Source organism: Mandrillus leucophaeus, unplaced genomic scaffold, assembly GCF_000951045.1.
Source record: "Mandrillus leucophaeus isolate KB7577 unplaced genomic scaffold, Mleu.le_1.0 Scaffold116, whole genome shotgun sequence".
In the NCBI taxonomy this organism is placed as follows: domain Eukaryota; kingdom Metazoa; phylum Chordata; class Mammalia; order Primates; family Cercopithecidae; genus Mandrillus; species Mandrillus leucophaeus.
This window is the reverse complement of record NW_012099876.1, coordinates 3,235,081-3,261,545: the sequence shown is the minus strand read 5'-3', so window position 1 is coordinate 3,261,545 and position 26,465 is coordinate 3,235,081. Positions and strand designations below refer to the sequence as shown.

At 40.7% G+C, this 26,465-nt stretch overlaps 1 protein-coding gene across 1 annotated transcript in view; it reads right to left on the bottom strand.

Moving 5' to 3' along the window:
- PLCB4 (phospholipase C, beta 4) overlaps positions 1 to 26,465 on the bottom strand; it is a 293,921-nt gene that overhangs the window by 134,272 nt on the left and 133,184 nt on the right. The window contains exons 4-6 of the mRNA XM_011998921.1: positions 6,733 to 6,813; positions 5,891 to 5,950; positions 4,921 to 5,064 (exon numbers count right to left, since the gene is read on the bottom strand). Of these exons, the coding sequence (XP_011854311.1) occupies positions 4,921 to 5,064; positions 5,891 to 5,950; positions 6,733 to 6,813 (285 nt within the window). The remainder of the gene's footprint in view (positions 1 to 4,920; positions 5,065 to 5,890; positions 5,951 to 6,732; positions 6,814 to 26,465) is intronic.

Here is a 26,465-nt window from a genome sequence, read left to right as displayed (position 1 = left end):
CTCCATCTGCTGTTTTCAGACTAGACTAAAATGGGCATGGCTAAGGCAAAGAGACCAGTTAGACACCTCTTGGGGCACAATAGGGAAGACATGATATTGGCCTGGACCACTGAGTCATGATGATGTTGGTGAGGAGCAGCTGGATTCTGCATACCTGCTGAGGGTAGAGCAAACAGTATTTGTGAACAGACTAACATAGGATGTAAGAGGAAGGTGTTCATGTTCTCTGCAACTGAGAGCACATCTGTTGAGATGAAAATGACTGTAGCAGAAGCACGTGAGAAGAGTTGAAAGCTTTGATTTGGGACTTATCAGTAAAGGAGACAGGTATATGGAACTAAACACAAATCTCCTAAACAGGTAAGAGTGGCAAGGCAAGCTTATTTACTCTCAAAGCAGAGAGAGAAGGTGAAGAAAAGACAAGGTGAGCTACCAAGGTGTCTCTTATAATGTTATTATCTTTTACTGAAAAAAGCACAATCATATTTTCAGAGTCATATGCACTGGAGAATATTTTGTATTTATTTAAAATCCAATCATGAGAAACTCAGATTTCAGACAATATTTCATTGACTCTTAAAGCACCCACGCGAATAAGAAAAAAACTATCAGAGACCCTGTTTGAGAAGTAGAAAAATAAAGAAGGGAAAATGCTTGCTGAAAGTCAGGAAAGCTTTCTCCATGTGGAACGTGGTCCTCGGTATAAAAGACACTAAGTTCAAAGTTGACCCTTTTGCCTAGATTAAATGTTGGGTTAAGTGAATTATTCTGAATGGTCAGCTCTTAAGTGTAATCAGAGCCTAGGAATTAAAAAAAGACTCGTGAATCTACTCATAAGGAAGTTCTATACTAGAAACTCACTTAACTTATAGTTCACTTGTCAGACCAAGGCTCATCAGGTGTTCATAAGACAAGCAAAATACACAGATTGCCCAGGGAGTGCTGGACTCTCCCAGCCGGCAAGCTACTTTCCAATATTTTGTACCCTTTTGCTCTCACCTTGCATGTCTATCATGAGTTACTTATGTTTGTTTTCAAATCTATTTATTGTCAGTTGTCATAAAAATTACATAAACCAATGATTGAATCTTGTGGAAAGAAAGAGGATTGTCATTTCTCTAGTTGAATATTTTGGCAAGATTTCTTTAAAGGCAAGTTGCTAAAAATATTTCTCTCAAATTCCGTGTAGACAAGATAACTAAAAGATTAGGGAGAAAAGTCACAGAACTGTAGGATTTTACATTCCATTGCACTCTGCCCAATCAGTGTCCTTAGTCTCAGATCCACTTTAAAGAAACCAAACTGGCTACCTGAGGCATTCAAAGTATAGAGAAAAAAAAAAAAAAAACCAAAAACCGAAAACATAAAACCCACTCAATAGACCCATAGTTAATGAAAAGGCTTGTCCCTAACATTAAAAGATTAGTCAATAGAACAACATTTATATGCTTTAAGTTACAGTGTTTAAGGTATATATGAATTAATTTTAAAAAATGATTACTTCCTCGAATTGACTCTTGTGATAAACTGACCAAAAACACAGCTTATTGCATGGGCTAAGTAAGAGGGCTGTTAGTATACTTCATGGCCCCATGATTCGAGGCTCCTAGGATACACTCATGTTTGAGTAGAACCACTCACTGAGTCACAAACAGTATTTCATGTACCCTGGGAGATCTCTACATTTCTCATGGACCCAATTTGATTTATGTATCCTGTCATTATTTTGAACTGAGGTAATTATATCTATGTGTATTTCATATGAAGCCTTTCACTTTGATGGCTTGTGTGTTCTATTAGCAATAGAAACACATAGAAAGGAATAGAAATGAAACAGTGGTGTTGGAGAAAATGCTGTCAATGCTGAAAGTGATAAATATACTTATTTTAAGTTTTGAGATAAGGCAGTGGGTAAGAGTATCCACATGCATGTATATTTGGTGAAAAAATGTACTCAATATTTTCTCCAAGTGTCAATCAACCAAAAGGACAATGCACTGTCCAGTTTGGACAATGAGATTTGTATTTATTTATATATTATGCTATTAATGAAATTCAATGTAATAGTTCCCAGAAACTGAAACACTTACTTTCTTCAGTAAGAGCATGCTCAAATAGTATTGAGTTTGAATAAAAAAATCCAATACGGAATTATTTTTTAGCTCTTACTGGCCAGCTGCTCTTAAATTTCCATGTAAATGATATTAGGAGAAAACCTTCAACTCTTACCTTGAAGTATACATCCCCCCACTCCCAACCCTCAAACATATACCACTTGTCATGGAACAACATGGGTTTGAACTGTGTGGGTCCACTTATACGTGGATTTTTTTTTTTCAGTGAAAGTTACACCAATGTGCCTGCTTCTCCTGACTCCACTTCCACCTCCTCCACCTCTGCCAACCCTGAGACACCAAGACCAACCTCTTCCTCTTCTTCCTCCTCCGCTTACTCAACGTGAGGATGATAAGGATAAAGACTTTTATGATGATCAACTTCTACTTCATGAACAATAAACATATTTTTTCTTCCTTATGATTTTCTTATTAACATTTGCTTTTCTCTAGCTTACTTTATTGTAAGAATACAATAGGCAATACATACACCATACAAAAAGTATGTGAGTTGACTGTTGATATTATCAGTAAGGCTTTCAGTTAATAGTAGGCTATTAAGTTTGGGAGGAGTCAAAAGTTACACATGGATTTTCAACTGCACAGGGGTATGGTACCCCAACCCCCACATCGTTCAAGGGTCAACTGTACATATCCACAATCTACTCAAGAGTATGTTTCAGAACACGGTTCTTAGAATGGGCCAAGACTAACAGCAACCAAATTATGGAAAGCAAAAACATTATGAGATGTACTGATTTGAGCCATCTCCCCAGGACTGTATTTGTTCAGGGCACAGGGCAAAGTGGGTGCAGCATATAGGGCATAAGAAGACCTGGTTTTAGGTTGGACTCTGGCCCAGCTTGCTGTGTGGTCTCAGAGTTCCTTTACCTCTCTGGCTTCATTTTTCTCATCTGAAAAATGAGGTGAGAAGCCCTTCCTAAGGTCCATTTCCAACCCTAAAATTCTGTGCCTCTGTCATCCTAATAGCAAACACATACCGGGGGCTTTCAACGAGAAAGGCAGTACGCAAAGTGCTTCCCATGTAATAACTCATGTAAGCCTCACAATCATCCAAAGAGCAGATATTCTGGTACTGTTCCCATTTTACAGATGAAGAAAATGAGGCGCAGAGAGGTCCAGCTGTACATCTGCTTCACACAGCTAGGAAGGGGACGAGCAAGGATTTGAACCGGGGCAATGTGGCCCCAAAGCCCCAATATTTGAGCTTATACTGCATAATCCTGTTTCTTGTAATATGAATTGGTAATTAAAGAAGGAGTTGATCTCAGCAGAGTAATAAAAGAACTTAAAGACACTGCAAAATCTGTTCTCTTGAAGTGAGGTGACATGAACGATCGCATAAAACCACCACAATAAGGACAGAACCAAACACTCTTATGTGACATGGAGCATCCATTTCTGCCTCCAAAGTTATAAACCAGGAGTTCTCAAACTTCACCATACATCTGAGTCACCTGGAGAGTCTTGTCAAAAATGAAGACTCAGGATCAGAACATCTGGGTGGGCATGAGAGTCAAATATGTAACAAGCTCCCAGGAGGGGTCAGCACTTCTAGAATGAGGACCATACTTTGTGAGTGAGGGTAATAGAGCTTTGATGGTGTAGGGGTCAACAGAACTCAATTCTGCCATAAGTCATCTCTGGATTCATGGTTAAGTTTTGTAATCTCAGTGTCCTCAAATAATCTTCCCTGTACATTTCCTTTTAGCTCTAAAATTCAGTATTTCTAATGATATTAGAAATTCATCCTACACTGAGTTTCCAATTATAGGGTTAATGAGAGGACAAAATGCCTCCCCATTCCCCCAAACCCTTCTCTGCAATGGAAAGTGAAGGCTTAGTCCTTTTCACACACATTACAGAAAGATAACGGGAGCGCTGTACAGAGGTAAAATCACCCTGTAAACACGTGATTAGCAGAAAAAATATTTAAGAGGCTTTCTACTTCTTTGAGAAGTCTCTTTGAGACTCACTTGCCAGGGCAATGGTATGTTGGGTATTAAACGACTGATCTTAACCCAATATTTTAATAACTTATTGGGAGGGGGAGTTTGGATTTCTTAGCCATCCAGACCTGCACTGCCTACCCAGTATAGTGGCCATTAGCCATATGCAGCTATTGAACACCTAAAAGTGGTTAGCCTGATTTGAAAATACACATCAGATTTCTAAGACTTAGTATGAGCAAAAGAATGTAAAATATGTCACTAATAAATTTTATATTGGTCTCCTATTAAAATGACAATATTTTAGGTCTACTGGATTAAACAAAATATTTTATTAAAATTAATTTTACCTGTATCTTATTACTTTTAATACATGGCTACAAGAAAAATTTAAATTATATATGTGGCTCACATTGCATTTCTACTGGGTGGTATTGACCCAGACCTTTGTTACTCAAACTGTAGTTGTCAGATAAGTAGTATCCATGCCACCTGGGAGCTTGTTAGAAAAGGATCCTCAGACCTATTGAATCAGAATCTGCATTTTAACAAGAGCTCAGGGGACTCTGGTATACACTCAAGTTGGAGAAGTGCTGGACTAGTTTTCCCTCCAACATATCATAGTAGGTATTTGGGTTGCTGGCCCACAGGAGTGACATGCTAAAAGGGTACTGTGCTTGCTGATTTTCTACAGAAACATGTCAGCAAAGCAATGCTACTTTTTAAATTATCATACAATTTAAGTATGTAAAAATATAGCACACATAAAATTAAACACACAACATATATACATTATGGGGGGGAGGAAGAGAAGAAGGCCATTTAACTGAAGCTACCTTAGTTACTTCTGGATTTTCAGCCACCATGTAGGTAAAACTAATGTTCACTAGATCTATGCCACTGCAGACACAAACTATCCGACCTTCCAGATCATTTTCTGATTTTCCAACAGCTTCAAGAGCAGCCAAGATTTTGGGATCCTGTATAGAGGTACACAGATAGAAAAAAAATAAGTTAGATCACAGAGCATGGAGGAAGAAACTTGGTAAAAAGCAACCACATTTAATGTAAAAATACACATAAGGGCCCAGATACTTAGCGTTATTCTAAAACCTGTAGAGGTGAAATTTGTAACACTATATATTCCTTGAAATCAACTGATAAGAAAGGTATTACAAATTTTTTGGTTGGGAGTGGTACAGAGTCTCTGCTCTGTCACCCAGGCTGGAGAACAGTGGCGCATTCTCAGCTCACTGCAACATCTGCCTCCCTGTCTCAAGGGATCTTCCCACAGAAGCCTCCTGAGTAGTTGGGACTACAGGCACATGCTAACACACCCTAATTTTTGTAATTTTTGTAGAGACAGGGTTGCACTATGTTGCCCAGGCTGGTCTCCAACTCCTTGGCTCAAGGGATCTGCCTCCCTCTGCCTCCCAAAGTGCTAAGAGGTGTGAGCCACTGTGCCTGGCCTAAAATTTTTGATTTAGAAACTAGATGTGAGGGTCTTTGTTTAGAGTTTTGATTGTAGTTGTTGGAGGAGCTAGAATATGGCAACAGGATAGAAAAGCCTTTTATTAGGGTCTGCTTGTCCACAAAGCCTCTCTCTCAACAGAGGAGAGTCACAGAGGTTTCATGTGAATAAATATGGCATTACCACAACCAGCAACCACATGTTATTCTCAAAACTGAGATTAAATGTTTTAAGTAGCCTGGATACAAAGAGTGAGCTTTTTATCTCTAGAAGCCATGGCCATTTCCAATATAAGTAAATCCGTGTTTAGAAAAGCAAATACCAATCACAGGTACCTTTGGTATGGCTCCCGACCGAACACTGTTGATGAGGGAGCATTCTAGCACCTGTCCTTCCTGAAGAGAGAGAATACAACACAGCAATAAGCTTAAATTATGCCATACCTATGATACAGGCAAAGTGCTTGGCAAAAATTTCTGATGATGAAGGCTGTGCTTATTACAGTCAGGTTGAAGAAGGAATTAAAACCATGTAACAATAATTATTGCAAATAATCAGAAATAATCAAGATCCCAAGTATTCCATTTCATATATACATATATATGCAATGCTAAATATAAAAATGTTTCTAAAATCTGTTACTTTTATATATAAAACATTGTTAATAATCATTAAACATATGTGTGTACATGAAATATGAGAAAAATGCTAATTTTTATATAACTATAATTCTTCTTTTCTTAAATTCAGCTCAATTGTTCATTAAATGTGGACACTGTACCATACATCAAATTAAGTCCCAGGGTTTAATGAGATGAACACACTTTTAATGTACCTTTTAGATTTCAGCTTGAGCATCTCTTCTTCTGGCAGATTTCTTTCTAACTCCCAAGATTAAATTAAGCTCTTTGACAATCCAGTGTTCTCTTTCACAACATTTAATGACTTGTAACTTATCTTTTAATGCCTGACTTTGCTTCTAGACTGGAATCTATGAGGATAATGTCCTTAATCATCACTGTATACTTCAATGCCTGGCACATGCAGGTGCATTTTTTAAAACCTTGAATGAATGAATAAGGGTAGGATTCATCAATAGCGCTCAGTCTACCTGTTGAGAAACAAAATGGTTTAAACCACAAAGCAGAAAGAACAACTTGCTGTTCTTGGGCCATACCTTGCCTTCACTTTTCCATGTCAGAAAGAAGCCAAACTCATCCACTTTGAAGAGGCAGTTGGGTTCAAACACAAAGGATTCCTATCAAAAAGAAATGTGTTGATCTTCATGACTCATACCATTTTGAATCTAATAAAAATGCAAATATTGTTGAGCTTCTAAACAAAGGCAAATTAGAAATCACTCTTTTACATCTAATATCCACAATTCTTATTGTATTATGGAATGTTTTCATTTTGAAAATTCTTTGCTTTCATTTTTGTATTGTAAAACTCATCAATTTAATAAAACATCTCGCTCTAGGATAGGTTTAAGAACAAAGCATACTGACTGAAGGCGTGAAAGTCATAGAGAAGAAAGTTTCCTTAGTATCTGGAAGAAGGATTCCCAAGTTCTAGCCCACTGATGTCAAAAATCAGTAGATAAATTATTTTTTAAGTCACTGGTTTTTGTTTTGTGTCTTTTTCTTTTTCTTTTCTTTTCTTTTGTCTGTAAAATCCAGCATTCAGTTATTTGCTGAGATTTTTGCTTTTTTATCTAACCTCATTTGGTGTCCTGTAAAGCAGGTCTTGAACAGGCCCGAAAGCTAAAATGTAGGTGCCAGACCAGCAGCATCAACATCAGCTGGGAGCTTTACTGAATTGCAGAAAATAGGGCCCCAGCCCAGATGGACTGAGTCAGAGTCTGGGGGGGATGGGACCCAGCAATCCCTCTAGAAGATTCCGACACACACGAAAGTTTGACAACCATTGCTTTGAACTTTGACACCAGAAACTCAGTGAAAGCTACAGAATCAAGTTTGAATAAAGAAGGAATATTAGCCAAATTCAAGGCATCAGAGCAGCTGTGTTACACTTGCCAACCGACTTCTTGTCTTACTAGAGCACCATTATGCTTAGGAACGAGAGGAAAAGTCCATGTCAATGAGAGAAAAAGGGTGTCTGGGAAATGAACATAGATGCTCTGTGCCCTCTGACTGCATTACACCAATACTTAGCATCCACACTTCAATAAATCTACATGTTCTTTTCATGAGCTGAAGAAACTGGCTTCCTAGATCATTTCAATGCCAGCAATTAGGAACCTGTCTGGCAAACATGGATCAAGGCAGTGCCTTAAAACAAATAAACAGTAATTACAGGATTAAGGTTTTAAGGGCTGTTCAGACCTTTAGTTTCTGTTAAAAATTACTGTTAAAATTTATATTTCTAAATTACAGTGGAACAACAACAATTATCAAGGTAAATCCAATGTCAAGATACTAGGCCATCATAAAGTATTCCTAGGGGTCCCTGAACAAAGCAGCCTTCAATTTGGGTAGTTTTCTGACCGATGAAGAATGTACCGTATGTATTTACGTTTTCCAACTCTGTATCAGGCGTGTGCTCTGTACTGCTGTCACTGCCACGAATAACACCAAAGGAAAGAGCATGGTATGACCTTTGCTTTTGGAGTCAAAACCCAGTTCCACCATTTATTATGCACTTTCTCCCAGAAAGACCCTTTCTAAATTTCAGGATCCTTGTCTAACAAGTGGAAGTAGTTCCACCTACCTTTTGGGTTTATTGCTGGAATTAAATGAGATGGTGAACATAAAGCACGTAACACAGAATTCCAATTCAGCAAGTAATAGCTCTACCAATAATACATGGTTCAGACTTGTAATAGTGGTAGCAAATTACTAACAATATGAAAGCGCCAGTATATGACATTTTGTGACCCTTCAAAATGGCATTTTTGGACAGTTCAACCTTTTAGAAAAGGCTTAACCCAGAAGTTGGTATTTTAGCCTTCATGCCAGGCAGAATGAGCAGCTCTTGACCTCACATTAGAAATTTGTTTGGTGTGGCTAGAACACCTCAAGGGAGTGACGGGGGTGTGATGGGACATGTATAGAAGAGTTGTTTCATTGCAAGGGTCTTGTGTGCCACCTAAAAGGCATTAGCTATTACCCAAAAGGCCATGGCGGGTCTTATGTTGTTACTGACTAAAAAAATGAGAATTATCAACTAATCAAGACATGAGAATTAGCCCATTTCCAAATACATCACAAGCAATATCTTGATGGTAATGAAGAATTTTGGTACACAGTGTCCAAAAGTACATCCTAAAATGGTATTTATATAGTAGACCCACAACGAATCAGCCACTATCATTCATTACTTATGCGCACCCTATCACCTAATTCCAAGTAAGGATTTGAGATGACTCAAGAAATACAAATAATAAATAAGAATGGGTTTCCAACTTATTTTGAGAGTGAACTTTGATTTCTTTGGCCTCCTTAAATATAAAATTTTTTTCTTCCTTTCCCCGAGTACCCCTAGAGCTTGTCATTACCACCTGGACATTTCAATTCCTAATATCTCACTCTTAGAATTCCATCTGGTTCTTCTAGCCCCTAGCTCTATAGTTTGTTCTCCCCTCCTATACTTGACTTCTTTGCAAAGTCAAATATCCCTTTTGATTGTCCCTCCCAATCTCTCACGACCCACCAGTCCCTCCTCCTTTTACTTCCATCCTTATGTAGCTTATTTCCAAAGCAGCCCAATATTGCAATCACTCCCTCACAGGTGGTTCAGAACGTCCATGTCTCATTTAGTGTTTTCTTGGCCAAAAAACGAAGTCTATTTTATGCACATTTTGTCACCAAACTTGGTGGTGAAAATCACAAAATGGAACTGTCTGGCTTTAGTTTAAATTCAAGATTATAAACCTCAAATGGATAGTCAACAGTGACGTTCAATCTTATATTTCTTTCTCAATGGCTACCTACTCTTTGAGAGGATGAGTCCACTGCTTTTTGAAACCTGTTCACATTCACCCAATTACAGTGCTTCATCAAGGTAAGGAAAAGCCATTAGGCGGACACAATTCTCTTTCTTTCCCCCAATAAAGCATGTTTTCCCCTGACAAAGTCAACCCCTCAGCATCTGCTCTAGATTCAATCTTCTTTAACCTACACAAGAACTTCAATCCTTCATTTTTTACCACCTAACACACATCAGCTTTGTTCTTTTTCTTCACTAGATCATTCCCATCAGCACAAAAATGTGTTCTAGCTGTTCCTGCTTCCACTTACTACCCCATGTCCCTGATCCTCTTCAGGACATAATATCTTGGAAATATTCACTGTTCCCATTACCTCTCTTCATACCATCTGAGCAACTATATCTGGCTTCCATTTCTATCACCCTCTAAAACTTCTCTGACCAGTCCAGCATGCTGCAAAATAAGGGTGCACACCTTCCTTTTCTCATCTGATTTGATCTCTGAGAGGTTGGTTATTCCTTCCTTCTTGAAACACTCTCCAATCTTGGTTGTGCTCCATTACCTTAATCTAATTTCTCCCCTTTTCCTTCTGTACTCAACTTTTACATAGTCCCAGGACTTGGTTCTGGGAATTCTCATTTCCACTGTGTTCCTAGATTTCATTCAATCTTCTGTCTACAACATCATCTATTTCCTGATGACTCTCAAATTTGTAATAGCAGCCCTATCCTCTCCACTTTTTTGCTATTTGACATCTCCACTAGGATGTCTTGAAATAAGTATGTCCACAACTGAATTCTTTATTCTCTCCCCTCTCTCCAAGTTTCTCCATCACAGTACTTCCTTAGTTCAATAAATGTCACTAGCATCTGGTCACTTATTGAAACTAACAGTCATCCTTAATTTTCCCTTATCTTTTCCTCTTACTTTCAGTAACAAGTCTATTTCTATAATATTTTGAATATACACCCATTTTACTCCCTCTCCATCACCATCTTGCCCCAAACCAATATTATCTCTCCCATGGATTGATCTTCTCACTTCTGTTCTTTCTGCTGCCCACAGGAACCCTACTGATTCTTTAAACTTTGAATCATTTCATTAAAACCATTCAATGGATTCCTATTATATGTAAGATAAAATCCCAACTCCTTACCATGGCCGAAAAGGTCCTGAATGATCTGGGTCCTTCAAATCTTATCTCATGCCACTCTCTGTTCACTTATTGAAACTAAGAGTCATCCTTAACTTTCCCTCATCTTTTCTTCTCACTTGCAGTAACAAGTCTCCTTCTATTTCTTGTTCACAACCATAAGAACTCTTTTCCTACAACCTCTCAAGCTCTCTCTAGCATCAGGGCCTTTGCACTTGCAGGAGAAAGTCTCTTTCTCCTGCCCTTGGTGCATCAGGCTCCTCTTCATTCTACAGACCTTGTCTTCACCATCGCCTCCTCAGAGAGGCTCTCCCTGATCCTTGATTTAGTGACTGGCTCCCGCATCAGAATGCAACAACCTCCAAAGAAGGCAGAGTCCTTGAAGCAATCTTGTTTACCTTTGTGTTCTAGCACCTAGCATATCAAAAGCACCACAAAACTAACAAATTAACTTAAAAATGAATGAACACATGAATTTCTTTTTAAGTAAAAGATTTTGCAGCAGGCCAATATGTAAAACAAATAAACAAGAAGTTGCTCAAATTGAGGGGGCTGCACCAGGCCCAGAACCCATCAAGGAAGTTCTTGGAGTACTGCCAAGGATATAAGTGCATTTACAAGGGCACTGGTTGAGGCTGTCTGCCTGAAGGCAGGAGCCCCTTTTTGTAATGCATACAAACTCATATTCCAGGTTGGCGGTGACTTTGAGGCACCTCCTGGGAATTCCTGTTGAACAAGGAGCACTGTTTGACCCTGTGAAGAAATCATTTTCAAAACAGGATGAGAAATCTGGGCAAAGAGAAGAAAAATAAAGTGGAATAGTAAAATAAGGTCAGAGTAAAAGGCAGCTCTCAGAAATGCCTGTCATAAGGTCGTACACAGTTATAACAGAATAGCAATTTGGCTCTGGGCTACCTAGCAACAAAAGCAAAAAAGGGAAAAAAATATTTACCAGGTGCCCATCCAGCTCATAAAATAAAAACATATCAGTTGTTAAGAGACACAATTATCAGAATAGAAATTCTCCAGGGGGATCTTAGAATGAAACTCAGCTGACACTAAAGACCAGGCTCAAGACAAAACCCACAATCAGCTCATCAACTGTGGCTGAAAGGTTCTCGGACCAAATGCTTCAAACCACCCACGAAAAATCAGAGAGCAAATCTGAGGGATGAGAGGTAATCAGCTGAAAGGAACTAAAACACAATCGAATTTGGTTTCTCACCACCTCCTACTAACAAACATAATAACCCTACCCTCAAGTCAGTAGAGACACATCATCTCTAGTCTTTTTTTCCCTAACAGCAGTTTTAAATTTCACATGAATCCCTCCTGACCTGAAAGTGGGCTGTGGCTCCCTGACCAGACTGAGGCCAGGCTATTGTGAAGTCCCATTGTTAGAAAAATCCTCCTCCAGATCTGGGCACTGCAGGGGAGATCATAAAAGAAAGCTGGAACCTTTCTCCTTTGTGAATCTATTTGTTTTGCAGTTAAATGGTAACAGAATTTTCCGGTAAAGAAACAAACCATAAGAGAACTTCCTGGGCGGGGGTGGGGTGAGCAGAATTTTAATTCTCATATTAGTTAAAATTGGTCAGTCACACCTTAGAGCTCAAGGACATGTTAGCTCATCTAGCCCAACTCTTCTTAGGCCACTGGAGAACAAGGCTAGAAAGCGACAGGAACACCTTTGTGAAACTACTAAAGTGGAGGCCAGAGGGCATTCTGTTTGAGAGTCAAGAATCACTTTTGCTGGAGATCACCACTGCTAGAAGCTATTTCTGGCTCAGAGAGCCCCGCTCTGAGGGGTTTGTGCCACTACAGGCTTACAGAGACACTTCCCTCTCTTATCAAAGATAGAGTATGTTTTTCACTTGTGTGTTATTTTTAGTATATTTTCCCCCACACATGCTGTTTCAACATTAATCAATATCACAACCCATCTTTCAAAGATTTCAAAGATTCAAGTTACTTTCAAATCAACTAAGATTAAAAATTTTTCCTTTATTTCAATTTTTAAAGTGATTCTGTTCAATAAAGTTTAATCCCCCCATAAGAAATGTCAGAGAGCTCAGCAGGCCAAATACTCTGATTGAAGTGGAGGAAATTCTTTGGATGGGGATACAGCTAAGTGGTAGTTGATTTTATTTTAACTGTGAGTTGTAGTTATTTCTTACCCTTTTTCTCTTGCCCTCTCTCCCACCATCACTTCCCAAGTTAACTGCAAATGTCTGTATCCTTTTACTGTGAAGTTGGCATCTTCAAATAGGGTGTAGTCAAGTCTTATTACTAGCTAGGGACAGCTACTTCGGACTAGATCATAAAAGTTTTAACTGTACCTTATTTAAACATCAGTTGGCCGGGTGCTTTTCTGTGTTTGTCACTGGACAGATACATTAGGACACAGAGAAATGTGAAATGGAGTAGGCTTTCACATTCCATCACAAAACTGTATTTTCTGGGAAAGAAGACCTTCACAAGAGGTGGCAGTCCACAGTGGTTTTGAGGCCCAGGCCTTGTAGTGACCGGTTCCTGGGTTTGAATGTCAGCCTCCTCACCAGGCACCTGCTGGAGAATCTTAGCAGTTATTCTGCTTAACTTTGCCATATTTCACTTTTCCTCGCTGTAAATTGGGAAAACTGATACCAACTCACAGAGCTTTCAAAGAATTAATATTGAGAATGTCTAAGTACCTGGGACAAAGTAAATGCTGACTAAATGGTCGTATTTTTTGAAAATAGCTACCATTTTAGGGCTATTGTGTGAGGCACTTCACAAATACTACCTCATATAAATCTCATGAGAACTCTGCAAGGCTTTAGATTAGATCAACATTGTCCAACGGATTTACCGTGATGATGGAAATGTGCCAGATGGGCTCTGACCAATACGTTCACCATGAGCCACAGGGAGCACTTGAAATGTGGGTAATGCAACCAAGCTGCTGAATTTTTTATTTTAATTAATTTTTCATTTCAATAGCCGCATGTGGTTAGTGGTTACCATATTGGCCAATGCGGTTTCAGAGAGAAGGGGGGAAAAAGGTTCAGAGTCTAAAAAGCCACAGTCAATAGTAACAAACCTGAAATTCAAGCCAGCTTCTCTGATTCCAAAGCCCATGCCTGTCAGACTCGGGCAACCTTGGCCAAGCAGGGCCCGCTCTGCCTATCGCCAGAAGATTGTTGGACTGTCAATAAATGAACACTGCCTAGGTAGCCTCCACTAGGTACACATGGGACTCACCCTCCTTGCTTCCTGGTTTGATAAGGATGGAGAGGAAGTTAAAAAGACCTTGTCAAGGTTGGAGAGAAACAAACAGGAGTCTGAGGAAGAGGCCATAAGGGATCTCATCCAATTTAAATCACATTATGTGTGACTACCACCAAAGAGATCTCATAAACCAGGGAGAATGATGGGTGTGGCCTTCAGACTGGGAAAGCAGGTGGAGTCTGGTTTAGAATTAACCAAGAGGTCCAGCCTTCTATCAGATCCTGAAAGCTCAGAACCCAAGAGATGCTTTATGGCTTATTTATTTCCTCTCCTTATTCCAGGGAAATCCTTTAAGCTTCATACCTAGCAGATCCTTTGTGATTCTGCACAAACACTTCCTCTCTCAGAACCACAAGTTTTTATTTTTTTCAAGTTAAACTAAAGCCCTCGGTGATGATATCCTGCCATCAGAATGATTTATGGACTGATGCAATAGATGGGCATGGGTCCTTATTAAGTTGCTTTTACCTTCATGAGCTTGGTCTCTGCTTGGAAGGATGCAGAATGTTCATTCCATTTGTGCCTCTCCCAACTGCTTTAAGATTCCAGGAGATAAAGGACACTGGGCCTCTCAGCTCACATTTCACATGAGGAGCTGGAGGGCACAGCTGTAGCTGCTCCATCACAGACCCCTGCTATGTGCTACAAGTATTACCTGGTGAAAAAATCTGTCAGACAAAACAAGAGCATGTGTAGCCCCTGCATTCCTTTCCATGGCCTTTGATTATTTGGACAGATGTTCCTATTGGGTTAAGTCATTCAACATAGACCTTTCCCCCTTCCATCAGTAACTGATGCTCAACTGGAATCCAATAGGGAGATACAGTTCTAGTCTCCGGATAAGCAATTCAAGAGGCCTGTGGCACCTAATAATATGCCTACTATTGCTAGGTAACATATATAGTGCCTACTAAGAGCCAGGCAATGCTCTAAGTACTTTCTATACGTTAAATTATTATCGTCCCAACATTCCTATGAGGGAGGTACCATTCTCATTATTGATACAGGAGTTAGAAAGAAATTATCACGCAGATAGTGCGGGTACAAGGGGTCCTCGGCAAGGCTTCCCTTTTAATAAAAAGTAGCCCTCAAATCATTTCTTTCTAACAAAGAGCAGCCTGAAAAACTGAGCTGCAGACATAGATAAGCAAGCTGGAAACTTGTACAGGTGAATGCCAGCAGCGATGCCAAGAGAAAAGGCTACCTGGAAGCCAGGTATGTTTAACACAGAGGCTCCATCTTCTCTTTTCTTTGTCACCACGTGTACAGTCAGGACCAGGCAACATGGCACCAGCCAGCTAGAGAACCCATCTGCATAATAAAAGATTAGGGTGGAGTGGCCAGCTTCTTTGCACACTTGCAAATGACACGCCTGGTCCAACCAATCTTTCATCCCTATCCTTAAATCACACACCCCCTCCTTAAGTTCATCTATTAAACGTTCTGCATTTCACTGAGGAACTGGCAGCCCATTTTCTTCAGGACCCGTTTCTGTGCAGAGAGCTCTTCTCTTTCTTTTGTCTATTAAACTTCCACTCTTAACCTCACTCTGGTGTGCCCACGTCCTAGTTTTCCATGGCTGTGGGGCAACGAACCTCCGGTATTACCCCAGACAAACAACGCTGCTTCACTATTATACCTATTTTACAGGTGAGGACATTGAGGCATGGAGATTAAGTGTTTTGAACAATATGCTACACCTGCTTTGAGGCTGACACGTGAAAGACTGACACTGCTCAGGAGTGGGCCCAGGTACCTGCTCAGCAGTCATACCTGAAGAAGGCTCTACTATTCTCCTTGTCACTGATGCCAGTAATCACCACGAAGGGTCAGATGGGCCTCTGAAGGGTTTTGGTTTTAATTACTGCATTTCTTATGGATTCCCCGTGAATCCTACCACATAGATAACTGAACAACTGTACTACTGAAACATTCCGTACTTATTACAGTTTTTTATGGGGGAGTATTTTCATTACCTCATGCATTTTGTAAGAATTTTTTTCTCAGGTCCTAGGACCAGGAAAAACTCTGTTCCTACTGACCTGTTGCTTTCCTTACAATCTAATGGACACTGTGAACCCTAGGACAACTGTGTTTTCTACATTGCTTTAGCCACCAGGAATACCAGAAGCAAATCTGAAGCTCACCTCTTTGAACTTTACAGGTCATTTTTGCTGCCTGTAGAGTTGCTGCCTGCTAAATTTAACCCTCATTTGATGTATTCTCCCCTTGTTTACTTTTTTCCCTTCAATCTAAATCCCTCTTCCATTATTTTATCCGGTGGTATATATTTCACATTACAGCTTCCTGTGGAAGGTGACAGAAACATGTAAGCATAAAAACCAACTCACAAGCAGCAGAAACAATTGGGTATTTTACATAGGCTTTAGGGTTTTAGATAAACCTGATCCAAATGTGGTTAGATATTCATCTCTTCATCTCTAAAAATGGAGATGACAACATCAACCATAATACCTATCTCACAGGTAATTTCTGGGCATTAGAGTGCTTGACACATAGTCTAAAGTAAGTAAATTTGTATTTTATTTATTTTATTTTATTTATTTTGAGATGAAGTCTCGCTCTGTCGCCCAAGTTGGAGTGCAGTGGCGCCATCTCGGCTCACTGCAACCTCTGCCTCCTGGGTTCACACCATACTCCTGCCTCAGCCTCCCGAGTAGCTGGGACTACAGGCGCCCACCACCATGTCCGGCTAATTTTTTGTATTTTTAGTAGAGATGGGGTTTCACTGTGTTAGCCAGGATGGTCTCGATCTCCTGAACCTTGTGATCCACCCACCTCGGCCATCCAAAGTGCTGAGACTACAGGCGTGAGCCACCACGCCCGGCTAGTATTGATTTTTTTTAAGAGACAGAATTTTGCTGTCATCCAGGCTGGAGTGCAGTGGTACAATCATAGTACTCTAGCTTTAAACTCCCAGTACAATCATAGCACTGCAGCCTCAAACTCCTGTGCTCAAGCAATCCTGCTGCCTCAGGCTCATGAATAGCTAGGACTACAGGCATTCACCATCATGGCTGGCTAATTAAAAGAAAAAATCTTTTTTTTTGTAGAGACAGAGTTTTGCTATGTTGTCCAGGTTGAACTCGAACTCCTGACTTCAAGCAGTCCTCCTGCCTCAGCCTCCCAAAGCACTGGATTAATAAGCATGAGCCACTGCACCTGGCCCAGTATTGATTATTAATATAAAACACAGTAATAGTAATCATTATTAAGGTTACTAGTACTGATTATTATTAACCACCAAAGACAAATGAGGTAAACACCACATCCCTACCTTACAGATAAGAAAACTGACCTTAACTAAGGTTACACAAGTCACCCAAGAGGATGCAGATAATATATAATATGAGGCAGAACTACAAATACATTTTGACAGGGAATCCATTTCTGTTATGCAGATCTTTAGAAAGAGCAATGGTATTAGTGCATGTCTATTTCCAGCGAGCTAGAATACAAAGCTAAGCATAAGGGAAACCCAGAGTTTGTAACTCTGGGTTGACTTAGACTTGTTGAAAATGTGGTTTCTGCACAGGAGGTCAGCTTGTGTTTGCTCCTGCTCCAACTCCTCTATCCCACTCTGCCTAAGCCTGCCTCAGTCTACAATCAGGCCAAGAAGCTGCTGCCACAGACGAGTCATCACAACACAGTTGTCATTTTCTCCCCTTTTCAAGGGCATGTTGGGGTATAGTGAACAGAAGAAGTCATTCCTGGGTGGGGAGACTCTGCCCTGCGTCTCCCTGACACAACAGAGCACATTCTCAGATGACAAGAGGTCAGTGAAGTGAGTTATTCAGCAACTTCTAAAGGTGATAAACCTGCTGTCTCTCTTCCATTCCAAATCCCATAGGAACGAAAATGAAAATGTCTCTCCCTCCGTAATCAACCATGAGCATTTAAAGTGCCCATTCCAGCAATGACAGTGAGATACAGAGAACGCTTACTCTAGTGTCAAGTGGAAAGATTTAATCCACCCCTTTCATTGTATTCTTACCTCAGGAATAAACAGCGTCATCAACTTTCTAAGTGACGTGGCTTGGAAGAGTCGATGAAGGCTATTGAAAAGCAACAAAGGAAGGTATACCATCTTTTCTGAGCTCTCATATTACATATTTAAAAAATAAAATAAAATTTGGCCTAATGGTGCTTACCAAGATCCTATGGTCTGAATGTTTGTGCTCTCTCCCATCAAAAATTCATATGCTGAAATCCTAACCCCAAATGTGATGGAATTAGGAAGTGGGAGCCTTGGGAGATGAATGGGATTAGTACCCTTATAAAAGAATCCAGGGAGACGGCTGCCCCTTTCATCCACTGTGTGAGGACACAGCGAGCACGTGTCATCTTGGAATCCGGAAATGGGCTCTTATCAGACACCGAATCTACCAGCACCTTGATCTTAAGCATCGCAGCCTCCAGAACTGTGAGGGATAAATGTGTTGGTTATAGCTGCCGAGTGTGCGGCATTTTGTTATAGCAGCCTGAAAGAACTTAGATGCAAGGTCTCAGAAAGATCCTTGGTTCTTTGAGAACTTAATCAGCTTAACTATGATTGAATCTGGGGGAGAAATGAAATGCCCGGATTAGTCACTTGGGAGAGGCCAAACTGTTTCTAACGACTGACTTTATGGTCACTAATAGCTAAGGACTCCCACTTGATCTTTTACTTGATGATATAGATGTTAAATCTTTGGGACTTGATTTGTAAAGCAGGCCAGTTTGAAATGCTGAACACTCTGGATCTGTCTAGGTCGTTTTCCCTCCCTGAAGCGTCTCTGCTGTGGGGATTGTGAGGCAAAATCTGGATGCTCAGATTCTGGGAGGGTTCCCTGACTCTTGCCAGAAAAGAGGTGAAGAAATTATTCCTAAAATATTCAACAACTACCTCTCAGCGGGCAGAAGGAAGGAGAAAGCGAAATGTGTTTTCAAGAGGAGTGGGTGGTCACTCAAAGTAACTTTCTTAGGCAGGAAAACTGTCACAGTAGTCAAAACAGTTGCCATAGCAACTAAAATAAGCAAAAATTAAAGAGGAACACCTTAGAGTTATGGAGGCAAGTAAACAGGATTTTTAATAAATATTTACAACAAATACTAAAAACACATTATGTGGCTGTCCCCTCATAAAAAAATCCTAAGAAAAACAGGAGACGTGCTTTGTAGTTGCACCAGAAACACCACCGCAAACTGATGAGTTCTTCTCTTTAGCAAAGCATTTCTAATTAAAACACAATTAGTTCCAGCATAATAAATTACACTGAGAAAGTAATTAAAAATATAGTGACATAGAAGATGTTTCTGAAAAGGCAGGTCTGTGAAAGAATATTTTAAACTATTGATATACAGAGATAACAGACAATGCTGAATACGGCATTGAAAGAAAAGGAATCTCAAACGACTTTTATGGAATTTCCCTCTAAATATATGCATTTCTCATTTAAATAATGCAGCTTTTGAACATGCTTCCCCCCACCCCCCCCACAAGAGCTACATGATACGTCACTCCTGTTGGACTTCTGTCTTCTGAAATAGCTTATATTTAGGCCTTAAAGATACACAGTCCTCACTGGCTCTTAGGGTCAGTGCTGGCTCTGTCACTTTTTACTATGTCTAAAATAAGTGCAGCAATTACTGGAACATCACACAAGAACCACTGCTACCACCTAGAGCATTCTGCAGTGAGCTCAGGGTTGGCCTCAGGAAATGGCAGCGGAGTCCTGAAGGCTTATCCTGAGGCCCTCTTACCCTGAGGGAAGGGCTGCTCCATCTAGAAACAAACCACAAGACAGAATTGGAAAAGTGAGCAATCCATTAGGGCAAATGCCTGTGAAAGAGAAAGGGGAGAGAAGCTCAGTGACAAGGAGAGCCTCCCAACCAGGCCTCACAAACACCTGAGAGAGGAGAGGAGGGAGCAGGGAGAACTGGGGAGGAATTGTCTCAGATTGCAGCGCAGCTGAGAACATCGCCAGCTGGATTGCAGCTGTAGAGCACAGACCGCCCACCAGAGGAGCCTCACTTGGGCAGGAAAGGCCCAACTGCAGCACCTTGCCATGTTCAGTACAGCCTGGGCACGGACATTTTGAGGGTGCTGAAGACCCTGCAGCAAAACTGTCCAATGAGGGGACTCCTGGGGCAGCTGCCTCTTGAAAGGAGATTTAAGCGACACACCTCCATAGCTGCCACAGATAGTGTCTCTGGCTTAACCTTTCTCTACATTCCAAAATGGCATTTTCAGTTCCAGTTCTTTGGGACATTTAAAATTCCTTAAAAATTAGGAAGCATGCAAGTATCAATGAATTTCAGTCTCAGATAAGTAACTAAGGAATTGCTGGATCATAGTAGGTACTTATGAAATATTTGTTGAGTGATGAATTAATTCCCTGGTGGGGATATAGCAGGAAACAAAGTCTGTTCTCAGGGGTTATCTTCTAGAAGGATTTCAGCAATGAACAAAAAAGGGTAAGTTATCAGGTAGTGATAAATATAACAATTAAAGCATCCAGAAGGGTCAGGAGCCTGTGTGTGTAGGTGAGTAAGAAGGCCTCTTGGAGAATGTGATATTTTAACAGAAACAGCATGAAGTGAGGAAGTGAACCATGAGGACTGTACAGGGGAAAGCAGTCCAGAGGGAGAACAGCAAGTGCAAAGGCCCTGAGGTCGCAGTGTGCCTAGAATGCTCAGGGAACATCAATGGGACAGTGAAATGGTAGGTCATGTAGGGGACCTGCAGGACATAGAAAGAACTTCGGAAATTACTTGGAATGAGGTGGAAACCCATTAAAGACTTAAACCAAAAGAAGGGCATAACCTGACTTCCATTCTAAAAAAAAAATCCATCTTACTTATTCCTTATGATGGCAATGTGAGGTAGGTATTACCACTTCCATTTTTCAAACAAGGAAGCTGTGTCTTAGTGCTTGGTGGGTGTAAGACTGACTCATGGTCACATCTCTTGAGTAGCAAAGCCAAAACTGAACCTATTTCTGTTTAACTCCGAATGCATTCCCTTAACCAAGTATGTGTATTTCAAGCTTTTGGATAGAGTTCTTTGGCAAAGATTTTACCTTAAATACCACTTAGTACAAAAACCCTCTCTGTATTTGCAAACAATATCCTGGCAACTTGGCTTTTGGTGAGCATTCAAAAACGAGTCTCCTTTTCACATGTCTACAAAGTTAAGAGCATCACCTGCCCTTTCAGGTACTTGGGAGAAAAAAGATCGACAGCAGAAGAACCATGGAGGTGCCAGCATGCTGTCCTCAGGGTAACTCCGCAGTAGAAAGAGAATGCAGGCTGGACCTGGGAAGCTATACTGACTCTGCCCATCTGCTCCAATTAACGTTCTTGACAAAGCAGCATTTCAGAGCACGTGCTTACTATTTATGGCTTTAAGAGAAAGTAGTTTATAAATTATATGCTCCTTGTTAGTTTATCAAAGTGAATATTAAAAAGATGGGCTTTCCTGCTGACAATATTTTAAGTCTATTTCCATCAATCGAAAGAAAATATTAATTCTTTTCATATAGTATATTTTACCTAGTTTCCCCCCCACTAAAAAATTAAAGACTAGGGGCCAGGCACAGTGGCTCATGCCTATAATCCCAGTACTCTGGGAGGCCAAGGCAGGAGGCTCACTTGAGCCCAGTAGTTCAAGACCAGCCTGGTCAACATAGCGAGACCCTGTCTCTACAAAAAAAAAAAAAAAAAAAAAAAATAGCTGGGTGTGGTGGCTTTTGCCTGTAATCTCAGCTACTCGGGAGGGAGGCTGAGGCAAGAGAATTGCTTGAGCCCAGGAGTTAGAGGTTGCAGTAAGCTATGATTGTGCCATTGTACGCCAACCTACGTGACAGAGTGAAGTCCTGTCTCAAAAAAAAAAAAAAAAAAAAACACAAAAAAAAAAACAAAAAAAAGAAAGGCCAGGCACAGTGGCTCTCATGCCTGCAATCCCAGCACTTTGGGAGGCTGAGGCAGGCAGATCATGAGGTCAAAAGTTCGAGACCAACCTGGCCAACATGGTGAAACCCCCTTTCTACTAAAAATACAAAAATTAGCTGGGCATGGTGGTGCACAACTGCAGTCCCGTCCCAGCTACTTGGGAGGCTGAGGCAGGAGAATTGCTTGAACTCGGAAGGTAGAGGTTGCAGTGAGCACAGATCATGCCACAGCACTCCAGCCTGGTGACAGAGTGAGACTCTGTCTCAAAACAAAAAACAAAACAAAACAAACAAACAAACAAAAAACCCTAAAAAAGCCCCGGTAAATACTTTCCTTTTCTTACTGGCTGATTTCTATTGATCATAAGGTAGAGGTATCAGTTTTCTTAGGGAAATGTGGGGGAAATTATATGAAAAATACAGTCTTCCCATTCTCATTTCCCTAAAAGAACTGGACTAAGAACATCTAGACTTAGTAGTATAATACTTATGGTCTAGAATAAATAAAGCAAATGGTGAGTAAAAAAGTTAAACAGGTCTTTGGTTTCAGCCTATTAATGAACTTTAGAAAGACTTTTTAATTATGTATTTTATACATCACATATATCTTCAAAAACATGTTTCTCTGCTGACAGCCATTCTGGGTCATAAAGCTGTGTGACCTGTGTATGTTCTCTTTAGCAATACACTAGTTCTGGATGCTAGCTCCATCACGTAATATATGTTGATTAACAGGCAATTCTTAAGTGACCTAAGCTTCTCTTTCCTCATCTGTAAACTGTGGAAAATCTCATTTAGTCCTCACAACCACCCGAGGGTTTAAAGAGATGACTGATGTCAAGTACTTTGCACTGTGCCAAGGGTTCAATAAATCTAATATGTTCAGCCCAGATAAAGAAGTCTCTTTTATTCAACAGTTTTCACCCTTTTATCTGTGTTGCCTGTTTGAGGAAGATTAGCTGTAAAGAACTTTAAATGGATCTAATTTTGTTTCCTTCTAGTAAGTCTACAATTCCTTACCTTTCCCAAGGCCTAGGTTCTCAAACTTGAGCTGCATCATCAGAATCACTGAGAGGGCTCTTAAAACACAGATTGCTGGACCCTCCCCACAGAGTTTCTGATTCTGTAGGTCTGGGGTGGGGCCTAATAATCTGCATTTCTAGCAAGCCCATAAATGTTGCTGATGCCGTCTGAAACCATACTTGGAGATCCACTGTAGGCTAGCTGGCAGGTCATTTTTCTGCTAAGTCTGTAACCAGCCTATGAAACCTCAAGCAACATGCTTAACCATTTTAAACCCCAGTTTTATAAACTGCAAAAGGAAGCTAAAAAGACCTACTTAAAACAGGGTTGTTTTGAGGCTTAAGTGAAATAATGTTTAAATCAGAGGCACTGGAGCCAGAACCACTCCATCTTGAACAGGGCTGGGTAAAACGAGGCTGAGACCTACTGGGCTGCATTCCCAGGAGGTTAGGCATTATTAGTTACAGGACTAGAGAGGAGGTCAGCACAAGACACAGGTTACAAAGACTCCACTGATAAAACAGGATGCAGTAAGGAAGCCGGCCAAAAGCTGCCAAAACTAGGATAGTTAGAAGAAAGTGACCTCTGGTTGCCTTCATTGCTCATTATATGTTAATATTAATGCATTAGCATGCTAAAAGACAGTTTACAAATGCCATGGCAATGTCCAGAAGTTACCCTATATAGTCTAACAAGGGGAGGAACCATCAGTTCCAGGAATTACCACCCCTTTCCTGGAAAACTCATGAATAATCCACCCCTTGTTTAGCATATGATCAAGAAATAACCATAAAAATAGCCAACCAGCATCTTTCAGGGCTGCTCTGTCTATGGAATAGCGATTATTTTGTTTTTCTACTTTCTTAATAAACTTGCTTTCACTTTACTCTGTAGACTCACCTCTATTCTTTCTTGGGTGAGATCCAAGAATCCTCTCTCTCAGGGTCTAGATCAGGATCCTTTCCTGATCATTTATACCATTTGTCAAGTGCAAGTTCCAGCACCTACTGAGTGCTCAAAGTAGTAGTGATTTACTACTGTCCGTGCTAAAAAAACACCTGTCATGATTAATTTTATGTGTCAACTTGACTGGGCTAAGGCTGATGGCTGATAAAATATTACTTCCAAGTGTGTCTGTGAGGCTGTTTCTGGAAGAGATTTGTGTTTGAATCGATGCACTGAATAAAGAAGATCTGCCAAATACAGGAGGGCATCATCCAATCCATGGAGAGCCTGAATCGAACAAAATGGTGGAGGAAGAATGAATTCACTCTCTTGATCTGGGACATTCATCTTATCCTGGCCTTGGATACTGATGCCCCTGGTTCTGGGGCCTTTGGACTCAACTGACACTTACACACCATTGGCTCCCCTGGTTCTCTGGTCTTTCAGGTTTGAACTGGAACTGCCCTACTGTTTTTCCTAGGCCTCTAGCTTATAGACAGACAACATAAGACTTCTCAGCCTTCATAATCGTGTGAGCCAATCCTTCAGAATAAATCTCTTCCTACCTATATATCTCTATATATCCCATTGGCTCTGTTTCTCCGGAGAACCCTCACTAATACAGCACTCTCTCTAAAACAACCAAAACAAGTAATGACAAAAATAATTCCTCAGAATTTTCAGGAACAGGGAATTCAGAGGATGAAATTGCACAGGTTTAAAGAAATGCAATTTTATCACTTGAGAAGGGGCTTCAGAATTATTAACTTGATTTAAAAAAAAAAAAAATTTCTCCCTAGATTGCTCAACAGGAAAAAGTATTCACTTTTACGTGTGCTGTATATTTCATCTGACTGTTCATTTGTTCACACTTGAATGAACTCTGTTAATTCAATGGCTACACCACATGCCTTAACAGAGTGCAATTCCAAAGAGATGTGCGAAGAGAATGAAACCAGGATGTCCTTAGGGTCTCTTCACCACTAGCCTGATGATCTGTAAGACTGCACTCATCAACCCTAAATAAAAGGATGCCCTGGTCAACACCCTCCTATTCACCTGTGGCCTACAGACACAGCTTGAGGTAACTAATATTGAGCATTTTCCTCTTTACACTGCAGGTTGAGAAGAAGCAATAGAGAATCAGCACTGTAATTTTGGCCATTGAGTTTAATTCTTTAGCATAGTACAGTAGTATTTGAGAGACCTAAGTAGATCCTCAGCTACTTCCTCATGAAACTGCCTTTGCAAAAATTATATCAGTGAGAAAAATTAACACAGCTGAGCTAACCCACCTCCCATCTTGCCTTTTCCTTAATTATTCCTGGGCTTTTGGACCAAGGTAACTTTGGAAGACGTTTAGGCTACAGTTTAAATGATAATAGGTCTTGCCCAAAAACCAACCACTTTTGTTTGAGGGGAGGGCCTGAGTCCTGCTAAGGCGCAGACACATACGACTGTCAGCCATTATTCTGGAGGTTAGAAGATATGCAACGTCCCCGGTTACTTCTGCAAATAACATTGCTATTGTAGAACCTAAGATTGGCCTTTTGAGGTATCTTTTCAGGTTTTCTTTTGCATGCCTCACACCCATGTCTCCACCTGGACCCACCTGCACTTGCCAACCCCACTCCTATGGCCCCAACCAGAAGCAATTCAGCATGATGTAATCCTTGCCCCATCCAACCAGCAGAAGTGTAACCCCCTCCCCCACCTCCTCTTCCCTAAACTGCCTTTAAAAAAAACCCTAACCTAGCAGCTTTGGACCAGATGACTTGAGTACTAACTCATCTCCCATGTGGTGTGGCTGGCCTTGTCTCTGTTAAACTCTTTTTTTTTTTTTTTTTTTTGAGACAGAGTCTTCCTCTGTTACTGTCACCCGGGCTGGAGTGCAATAGCGCAATCTGGGCTCACTACAATCTATGTCCCAGGGTTCAAGTGATTCTCCCACCTCAGCCTCCTGAGTAGCTGGGATTACAGGCACCTGCCACCACGCCCAGCTAATCTTTGTGTTTTTAGTAGAGGCAGGGTTTCACCATATTGGCCAGGCTGGTCTCCCACTCCTGACCTCAAGTGATCTGCCCATCTTTGCCTCCCAAAGTGTTGAGATTACAGGCGTGAGCCACTGCACCTGCCCAAACTCTTTCTTTACTATGATGCTGTATTCTTTCTTTGTGCAGCTGGCAGGAAGAATCCCTCGGTGCTTACACCTATATTTTAATTTAATTGCCCACATTGTTTCCATACTTTCTCCTGTCTTGTGTTGTTTCCACAAGCTCCTTGTAAATCTAGTGGGACTCCAGATTTCCTTGTCTAGTTTCCTAATGGATGCGTCTCACATCTTTGCATGAATAAGATGTCCTTCTTGCACCCTTGAAGCATGGATCTCAACGATTACCACCTTCCATGAAACTGACCGAGACACTGTTTCATGGGGGAGATGCTTCCATTCCTCCAGGAAATAGAATTATCTTCTACTTTTGTGAAGAAATAAAAGCAAGCCCAAAGAAACTTCACAGAGAGGGAAGAGACATGAAAATGAGAAGAGCAAGGCCCTGCTCCCCCGACCGCAAAAATGAGAGCATCTTAGAAAAGAAAGGTGAGCCGTCTGTTACGTA